Source organism: Podarcis erhardii (genome assembly GCF_964252035.2).
Source record: "Podarcis erhardii genome assembly, chromosome: 3".
Taxonomy (NCBI): Eukaryota; Metazoa; Chordata; class Lepidosauria; order Squamata; family Lacertidae; genus Podarcis; species Podarcis erhardii.
The window spans coordinates 108,401,849-108,412,150 of record NC_138507.1 but is presented as its reverse complement, the minus strand read 5'-3'; the positions used below and the strand labels follow the sequence as shown (position 1 = coordinate 108,412,150).

At 50.5% G+C, this 10,302-nt stretch overlaps 1 protein-coding gene across 2 annotated transcripts in view; it reads left to right on the top strand.

The window, feature by feature from the left end:
• The first annotated feature begins 356 nt into the window (after positions 1-356).
• Positions 357-10,302, top strand: part of PYGB (glycogen phosphorylase B) — a 42,186-nt gene continuing 32,240 nt past the window's right edge. For both annotated transcript variants that reach the window (XR_014154540.1, XM_081854625.1), the window contains exon 1: positions 357-870. Coding sequence is in view for 1 of the 2 variants with exons in the window: in XM_081854625.1 (XP_081710751.1) it covers positions 628-870 (243 nt within the window). In the remaining variant the exon portion in view is untranslated. The remainder of the gene's footprint in view (positions 871-10,302) is intronic.

Sequence of the window (10,302 nt, the reverse complement as noted above, 5' to 3'; positions counted from 1 at the left end):
CCATAGCTTTAACTATACGGACCTTTGTTGGCAAGGTGATGTCTCTGCTCACACTAGACTGCATAAAAATTGCCCTACTTCTTTCGGCGTCTTTTGGGGATCAGTTTTTTTCCAGGAACGCTGTTTGCCAAATTGCATTATACCACTGGTCCATCGTTAATCCCTGTAAGATTTCCATCATGTCCCGGCAATAGTGGTTCTTGCAGCGGTTAACAGACGCGCTACGAGTTCTTAGACTAATCTTATACTCCTGCGTCTCCCGCGCAAAGGAAGCTGGATGTCTCCGTCTTGTTTTTGAAAGCCTTTCAACCTCCCTCCGCACCGCGCAGGCGCTGCCGCAGCGCGTCCCGGTCCCAGTGGGCGGAGGATAGGCGCTTGCTAGCTGCTTCCCTTGCATCCCACCCCCTCTGATGCTCTCAGCCAGGGCGCCTCCCCACGCAGCAGCCGCGGCAGGAGGAAAGCCGAGGAGAGAGGAGGGAGGGGGAAAAGAAGGAAAACACTTCTGCCTCCAGGCCCGCCTTTGCCCGGGAAACTGAAGCCGGCGCTGCGCCATCATCGGCCAACGAGCAAAGCTTCCCCAAGCGAGCGACTCTCCCTTTGCAGCAGCGGGCGCCTAGACGAGCCAGGATGGCCGTTCCCTTGACCGACAGCGAGAAAAGAAAGCAGATCAGCGTGCGGGGCATCGCCGGCCTGGGCGACGTGGCCGAGATCAGGAAGAGCTTCAACCGCCACCTACATTTCACCCTGGTCAAGGACAGGAACGTGGCCACCCCGCGAGACTACTACTTCGCCTTGGCGCACACGGTCCGCGATCACTTGGTGGGGCGCTGGATCCGGACCCAGCAGTATTACTATGAGAAGGATCCCAAGGTAAGGAGCGGCGGGGTTGCCTCCCCTCCAGCGCCGCCGCAGCTTGCACTGCAGGCAGAAATGCATTGGATTTTCACCCTCTCCAAAAACCAGGCGCAGCCTCTCTTTCGCTTCCACCCGCGCGCTAACCGCGCAAATCTTTCCCCGTTTCGCAGAGCCGAAGGCAGGCCTTGCCGGCTCTGGAAATGCCCCCCTCTGCTGGCCAACGGTTGCCTGCGCGTGTGTTTTGCGTTTTTGTCCGCGCTGCTGCGCTTTCCTTGCAGGGAGATGGTGCGCCAGGAAGCCGCTGGAGCGTGGCGCGGAGAAGGAATCCCATTTCCCATAGGCAGCAAAGCGGGAGTCTAGCAAATGAGCGCAGGGCCCGTCGCAAAGTCCAGGTCCGCATTGCAATCAATGGGAGATCTCTCTCTTCCACCGTGTGTGTGTGTGTGTGTGTGTGTTTAGCAGCCGTGGATTTGCGGCAGTGGATCTGCAACCATAGTGATGTCGACTTTAGCCAAGTGTGATGGATGTGTTAGCCCTTTGGAAAAGGAGGGGTATTTCTGGGCAGCAAAACGCACGGAAATTAAGGGCGCAGCGAAAGAAGATGCTGCCTGTTCATTAAGGGAGGGGCCCTCCGAGATTCGTTTTGTTTCCTTTTGATTGCTGGCCCCGGAGGCTTCAAAGCTTTCCTTCCAACTGGTCTTCAATCCTACACTGAGCAGCATTACATGGGGAGATCCCTTCTGCTGAGTCAGACCTTTGGTCCATCTGGCTCAGCATCTCCTCTGAGTGGCAGCGGCTTTCCAGGATTCAGCTAGATAGAGGCTTTTCCTGCCCTACATAGAGATGCTGGGGATTGAGCTGTAGGCAAAGGAGATGCTCTGTTGCTTGTGTTACCTAGTCTTGCTCTGATAAAAATGAAATTCAGATCCCGTTCTGATAAGAGATGATGAGCTGGTTTGGGGGCTGTACTACTTCATAATCTAGACAGATATTATTGAATGCTTTCCCCCCACCCTGGTGGCGAGGACAACAGCAACACTATGCATGGGAAACTAGTGGCTGAACGTGCAGTTTATACAGGTCTTCTCAGAAGTAAACTCCCCAGAGTGGAATGGGATTTATTTCTAGGCAAGTGTGTATAGGACTGCAGCCTAAGCTCCTTGCTTTGTGCTGCCTTTCTGTGTGGAGGTGGGCGAGAATTGCATTCTGGAGTGGTGCCAACCAGACACAGGTTCACTGTGTCCTTGAGAAATAAGCCTACATGATCAAGAGTTGGGAACATAAGGACCTGCCTTATATCATGCCAGAACATTGCTCCATCTAGCTCAGTAATATTGTCGACACGGACTGGAAGAAGCCTCTGGGGTTTCAGCCCTAGCTGGAGATGTCGGCCATTGAACCCGGAGTTCATTGAATCTGCATTTAAAGCAGATTGACTGCCACTGAACTGCAGCCCTTCTCCAGAACACTATCATTTTCATGTGTAATGCTTGTTGCGTCGACAATCCCTTCCTTTTTGCAAGTTTTCCTATGTCCTGGGCAGCAGCCAACAACAATCTGAAAGCTCTTGGTTGTGTAGGTGATATCAACCAGCTCACAAGAGCTGCTAAACTGCCTCTGTCTGGGCTCACAAGTAATGCTAAACAATAGTTTAGCTATCAAACCATAGCCAATAACTGATACTTAAGGCTCTCGGCTCGGTTTGCATGTCACACGACTACCGTATTTTTCGCTTTATAGGACACACTTTTTCCCCTCCAAAAATTAAGGGGAAATGTGTGTGCGTCCTATAGAGCGAATGCAGGCTGCGCCGCTAAGCCCAAAGGCAGAACAGGGAGACGGAGCGCTGCGGAGCGCTCTGTCTCACTCTTCTAGTTTGGGGACGGCTGCGTGCAAAGCCTCTCCAGGGCAGCGGGGTGCCTTCACCCCGCTCTCCTGCAGAGGCTAGCAAGGCTGTTCCCAAGCCAGAACAGCGAGACGGAGGGCTCCGTCTCGCTCTTCTAGCTTGGGGATGGCTGCGCGCAAAGCCTCTGCAGGGCAGCGGGGCGCTGCACTCCAAAGGCTTCAGGGATCTTTGAGGCTGGCAGTGGGGGGAAACAGCTGTTTCCCCCCACCGCCAGCCCCACACGCTCGGGTGAATGCACCTTGAACGCACCTTGTTTTAGAGGGGGAGAACAAGGGGGGGAAATTTTCCCTGTTCTCCCCCTCCTATGGTCCGGTGCATCCTATAGAGCGAAAAATACGGTACTTAGTTGGCACCCATCTGTCTTGGGATATGCCAGCCCATGGTTTATTAACTATGATTTATTTAAGCTAAAGCGGAGTCATAGTTACCAGTGGGGGATGTTCTAGCCAGGGGGTCTTCCCCCGAGTGAAGCCTCCAGAGGGGTGCTATTGAGGCTCCCAGCCTGTGTGTGCCAAACTGGGTCTTTGACCCAGGTGAAATAAAGCCTGGTTTCACCCCGGCTAAAGGCTAAACCACAGTTTAGGCTTCTAAGGCTTCATTCAACCAGGGATGGGGGAACCTCACACCTGCAGGCCATCCAGCAACTGGTATTCTGTGGAGGCAGAGCATAGCGTTTTCAGAACTTCTGTGTTTTTTGCTCTACTGTGCCGACATACGTTTTGTTGTTCCTGGCTTTATGAATATATGCATGTGTGTGTTTTTGAGCTGTGAGTGGTTTCATTCTGCTCATTTTTATAGCTCTTGTTGATTCTTCTCAAAAGGCTTTTGTCTTTTATTGCTAACCACTCAAAGGACTTTGTTTTAACTGGGTGGCATCCAAATGATGTTAAGAAACAAAGAAGGAGTTCCCTCATAGTCCAGCATCTTCGAATCGTTCAGAATTGTCAGTGATCGAGGGAATTCATTTGAAGCTGACAAAAGCGATGAAGGGCAAAGCCGTGGCAGGTAGGAGACATCCAAGCGGCTTATAACCAAGGGACCCGTTATTTTGTGTTGGTCCACAGAGTCTAGAAATCAAAGGCATGCCACTTCTAGCGTGAAACAGAACTTCATTGTCAGCCATAGGTTCAAGTGTCCTTTGTGAATTTTGTCACATCTACATCGTTCATTTAAAGCTCTCTTGTGCCACTTTAACAGTCATGGCTTCCCACAAATAAACCTAGGAACTTATTTGTTAAAAGTGCTGGGAATTGTAGCTCTGGGGAAGATCTCCTACCAGCTCTCAGCACCCTTAACCAGTGATTCTTTGGGAGATGCCATGGCTCTTGAAGGAGATAGGAGATGTAAGGATATGACCAGAATCTCTCTCTTCTTTCCCCCCCTGAAACGATCTCTGATGATAATGTCTTCATTGGTCCTGAGCTTACCAGGGCAGCCATTTTGTTTCTTGAGGTGACCCTGAGTTCCAGTGTTCCAAGAAAGAATAATTTTGCTCGTGTCACCCTTTCCACACAAGCTAGTTTTTATTGCCCTTTTCTCTGCCTTCTCCAGCTCTGCATTAATGGGAACATAATTCGTTGTTTGACAAGCCGCCACCGCAGTCTCTGACATCCTTCAGCAACAGGCAATTCCAGAACGACAGGAATCAAATTAGGTTCCAGTCACGACATCTCTAGCAAAATGAGCCTCGTGCAGATCAGCAAATGGCACATATACCCACCCCCAAGTCAAGGTGCATAACACCCAAAGCCAACCAAAGTTATTGTGGAACCTGAGGCAGAAAACCCCACAGATATATGCCTCCTCTGTCACATGGCGAGAAGTACTTACCTTTCAGGTTTTGAACCAGAGGGTATTTATTCCAGAAGCACTACAAGACCACTTTAAGCAGACACGGCTTCCGCACAAATAATCCTGGGAACTGTAGTTTGTGAAGGGTGCCTAGAGTTGCTAGAAGACCCCTGTTCCCCTCACAGAGCTACAATTATCAGAGTGGTTTCTGGCCAAGGATTTCAGACAAAGGATGCCATTTTATCTATGGCTTCATTCTCCAAAGATGTCTCTTAAGTGGTTATTAAAATATCGCCAAAAATACGGGGGGGGGGGGGATCCACATTTTTACTGCAGCACAGAAAGATTAGATAAGATCCTCTTAAACATCAGTGTAAATCCAAAGTAACTAATGCATGAGGACTATATTAACTACTGGCAGACCGAAATACAGCAGAGGCAACCTGCCCCATCTCACAGACATCCAAGCATTTATTTATAGGTAGCCTTAGCACTCTCATCTCTGCTGCTATCTTGGTGACTTAAGCTCACCTCGGGTACCTCGGGTTAAGTACTTAATTCGTTCTGGAGGTCCGTACTTAACCTGAAACTGTTCTTAACCAATTCGGATGGTCCGCCCCCGCCACTTAATGGATCCAATTGGCTTCCAGAGAGTGGTAGGGGATGCTTTATCCCAAGTTGATGGCCTTTCAGCTGATTCCCTGGTGGCCCGCTGGAATGCGGAGTTAACCAGGGCTATTGACTGTCTGGCTCCGAAGCGCCCTCTCCGATTGCATGGAGCCCGGACAGCCCCGTGGTTTTCCCCGGAGCTGAGGGTGATGAAACAATCGTTGAGACGGCTAGAGCGCCGGTGGCGGAAAACTCATTCTGAATCAGACCGGACACGGGTTAGAGCTCAACGTCGAGCCTACCAAGTGGCAATGGCGACGGCGAAGAGGGCCTTCTTCACCGCCTCCATTGCATCTGCAGAAAACAGCAGCAGGAGACTTTTTCAGGTGGTTCGCAATCTATCAGAACCACCTGTACCACCGGGGCCTGGTAGGGACCCCAAGATCTCCTGCAATGCTTTTGCAAAGTTTTTTGCAGATAAAATCGCTCAGATTCAGAAGGAGGTAGACTCCACCGTGGGAGCAGGGCCAGGGCGGGAGAGTGCTAGAGTTCTGTCTGGTCCTGTTACATGGGATCAATTCCAATCTGTTACCTCCGAGGATGTGGACAGGCTGCTTGGACGAGTGAAACCGACCACCTGTCTCTTTGATCCTTGCCCATCCTGGCTGATAAAAGCAAGCCGGGAAGGGCTGGGCGATGGGATCTGCGGGGTGGTGAATGCTTCCCTCTGTGAGGGAGCCTTCCCAGACCCGCTGAAAGAGGCGGTCATTAAACCGCTTCTTAAAAAAACATCTTTAGACCCGGCCAATTTGGCCAACTATCGCCCAGTCTCAAATCTGCCATTCTTGGGCAAGGTGATTGAGCGGGTGGTTGCTGAACAACTCCAAGCACGCCTGGAGGAAACGGACCATTTGGATCCCTTCCAATCGGGATTCAGGCCTCACCATGGGACTGAAACTGCCTTGGTCGCGCTGGTTGATGATCTCCGGCGGGCTAGGGACAAAGGTGAGAGCTGTTTCCTAGTTCTGCTGGATCTCTCAGCGGCCTTTGACACCATCGACCATAACATCCTTCTGGACCGTCTAGAGGGGCTGGGAGCTGGGGGCACTGTTATACAGTGGTTCCGCTCCTTCCTCCTGGGCCGTGTCCAGAAGGTGGTGGTGGGGGGTGAGTGTTCAGACCCCTGGGCTCTCACTTGTGGGGTGCCTCAGGGTTCTGTCCTCTCCCCCATGCTTTTTAATATCTATATGAAGCCGCTGGGAGAGATCATCAGGGGGTTTGGACTGGGTGTTCATCAGTATGCAGATGACACCCAGCTCTACCTCTCCTTTAAATCAGAACCAGTGAAGGTCCTGTGTGAGTGCCTGGAGGCGGTTGGAGGTTGGATGGCGGCTAACAGATTGAGGTTGAATCCTGACAAGACAGAAGTACTGTTTTTGGGGGACAGGAGGCGGGCAGGTGTGGAGGATTCCCTGGTCCTGAATGGGGTAACTGTGCCCCTGAAGGACCAGGTGCGCAGCCTGGGAGTCATTTTGGACTCACAGCTGTCCATGGAGGCGCAGATTAACTCTGTGTCCAGGGCAGCTGTCTACCAGCTCCACCTGGTACGCAGGCTAAGACCCTACCTCCCCGCGGACTGTCTCGCCAGAGTGGTGCATGCTCTAGTTATCTCATGCTTGGACTACTGCAATGCGCTCTACGTGGGGCTACCTTTGAAGGTGACCCGGAAACTGCAATTAATCCAGAATGTGGCAGCTAGACTGGTGACTGGGAGTGGCCGCCGGGACCACATAACACCGGTTCTGAGAGATCTGCATTGGCTCCCAGTACGTTTCCGAGCACGATTCAAAGTGTTGGTGCTGACCTTTAAAGCCCTAAACGGCCTCGGTCCTGTATACCTGAAGGAGCGTCTCCACCCCCATCGTTCAGCCCGGACACTGAGATCCAGCGCCGAGGGCCTTCTGGCGGTTCCCTCATTGCGAGAAGTGAGGCTACAGGGAACCAGACAGAGGGCCTTCTCGGTAGTGGTGCCCGCCCTGTGGAACGCCCTCCCATCAGATGTCAAAGAGATAAAGAATTACCTGACGTTCAGAAGACATCTTAAGGCAGCCCTGTTCAGGGATGTTTTTAATATGTAATGCTGTATTGTTTTTAATACTGATTGGGAGCCGCCCAGAGTGGCTGGGGAAACTCAGCCAGATGGGCGGGGTATAAATAATAAATTATTATTATTATTATTATTATTATTATTATTATTATTATTATTACTTAACCTGAAGCACCACTTTAGCTAATGGGGCCTCCTGCTGCCGCCGCACCACCAGAGCATAATTTCTGTTCTCATCCTGAAGCAAAGTTCTTAACCTGAAGCACTATTTCTGGGTTAGCGGAGTCTGTAACCGGAAGCGTATGTAAGCCGAGGTGGTACTGTATGTGATAAAGAGGAGGCCTCCCATTGCCCATCTTTGATGAAGGCTAACTTGGCATCTGTGGGGTTTTGTGGCCTCTCACCTTCATGTCTTCCTGTCGTGTACCTTGCTCAGAGCTCCGAGTTTCAGAGTGGCATCTGCTGTCCACAGACCATAGCAGAACAGAGTCCTAAGTAGTCATGGAAACCATTGCAGCTTTCCTAGCACGCTCCATTTAAGCACGGTCCGTGTACAGCCTGATCCTAGGGATGTTTGCACAAGAAAATACCTGGGGTTACCAGCTGATCAGAAGGAAGGAGACAGAACAGAACATCCTGGCCTGCACCTGACCCTTCAATGGAAATCAACAGGGGAGGCTTTTTGAGCTGTACATCAGGGGTGGGAAATGTCAGACCCAGGGACCCTCCAAGTTTCTCTCTCTGGCCTTTGGGTCTCTCGTCACACCACAAACCCCCTCCCCAAAGCTGAACCCTCTCACCCCAGGCCTCAGTCCAGCCCTCCATCACACCCTCCTGGCTGGGATTTATCATTGAACTCTGATAATGCCTCTTGTGTGCCCGGATAGAGGATAATGGAATGGGTAAGAGAGGGGGGATAGAACAGGGGCCACCAACCTGGCACAAGTGAGTCTTTCATGGGCACCCTCAGCCAGGGTCCCCAGGCTAAATGCTTTCTTTCTCTCTCTTTTTTAAAAGTAAGTCTCTAGTGTTCCTAGAAAAAAAGTTATGAAGCAAAAGGTGCAGGCACCTTTCTAAGTGATTTACTGTATATGAAATGACCCCAGGAAAGTGGGTATAGGATTGCAGCCGCTGGCTAGGCTTTGCTTTAGGGGTAAAACAGAGGTCTTGTGCCTTTAACGGCTGTGTGGCAGACAGAAATTCAACAGGCTAGGCCTTTTCTAGTATGGAAATGCCATGGTGAAGAAAGCTGCACCTGTTCACATTCTTTGCAGGCGTTTTACACACGTGGACACTGATTTATTTTTGCACCCTCCACTTGTAAAAGAGGAAACAACTTTGCATGTCAGGAAGCATATGCAGATTTTGCAAGTGGGGCAGAGAGCTCAATCCACATGGGCCCAGAAAACCCTCTTGGTATCCCTGAGTATGTGTGTGCATGAGAGAGACAGAGAGAGATCTGAGGGAGAGATGTATCACCTTGTATATTTTTCCTAGTCCTTAGGAATTCTCTCTGTTGTTAGATAGCACCAGCATCTTTGTGTGAAAGATTGATTTCCACAATTGGGACTAGCAGGACATGGCAGCCATTTTGTAATATGCCATGCCCCCATAGCAGCCATTTTGTATTATGTCATTCCCCCATGCCAGCCATTTTGTGGGAGGTACCCACAGCACTCTCTTAAAATATGCCCACTGGTCCAAAAAGGTAGGTTGGTAACTCTTTGTGTAGAAAACAACCGGCTGTACAAAGAGGAGGGGAAATATTTGTTGCCCTGCCCGTTTCTCCCCCTCTGCCCACCACTTAAATGTGGCCCCTGGGAGGTTGCCCAGAAGGGAATCTGGCCCTCTGGGTGCAAAAAGGTTCCCGAACTGCTGTATTTGATCATCTGCAAATGGGTGCTGACTGAACTGCTTTCCACAGGCCGGTTCAAAGGTTGACAAAACTCCTGAGTAACAGTGCAGTCCTAGCCATCTCTCCAGGAGAGAGGAGAATTAAATGGGACTTACTCCCAGGTAAGTGGGGCTAGGGTTGCAGCTTTAGAAACATAATTTGGTACCATTATCAGTCTCTGTGGCTCAGTGGCAGAGCATCTCTCTGTATGCAGAAGGTCTCATTTGCCTTCATCTCCGGGAATGGCTGGGAGAGAGTTCCTGCCATTCGGCATACAAAGCTGAGTTAGATGGACTCCGTATAGGGGAGGTTTCTATGCTGTGCTTGAAATCTGTCTGACATATATGGATCACAAAGTCTACAGTGAAAAAATTGTCTTAGATCTGCTACCTTGCATGGAGTTCTTTTGAGTTGAGCAATTCAGGCCATCGTTGTTGTTTTCGCACAACAGAGAATAAAACAACAAACGGATGGATGAATCCTTTCGTCTGAGGTATACAAAGGACCTATGACAGCCTGGTCCCTGGGTGTCCTGGATCAATTTCCTATTTGTGCCATTGGATACCATCTGGCAGACCTAAACAGCACTGCAAAAACTGAAGTCGTCATGGTAGCTCTACCCTTGCAGAAAGAGGCCATATTTGTCAGTTGAAATAATCTGGAATTCACGGCTGGGAGGTTTTCGAACTGCATTCTAGAAAAACACTGGATTTCACCGGCAGAGCCATAGCTCTATGGTAGAGCATCTACATTTGCAGGCAGAAGTTCCCACATTCAATCCCCAAGTAGGGATTAGGGATAAATTCCTGCCTGAAATCCTGGCATTGCTGCTGCCAGCTGGTGTAAGCAATACTGAGCTTGACTGACCCAAGCTCTGGTTCAGTGTAAGGCAGCTTCCTATGGTCCTAGCTTTTCAGGGGGTCCTTGTTGAGCTGATCAGGAATGGCAAATTAGTTTCGTACTTGCTGCCTGTTAATCTTCCTCTACGATGCGCACCCTGGAGGGAATGTCTGGCTGTACTCCAAAGTGCACACTTGGTTCATACACAAAACGTTTTGCTGCCTGAGGCAAAGGACAAGATGGCGACTCCTCTCCAAGCCACATACCAAACCTGGACAGGACTGGTAGCTGAATGACTGG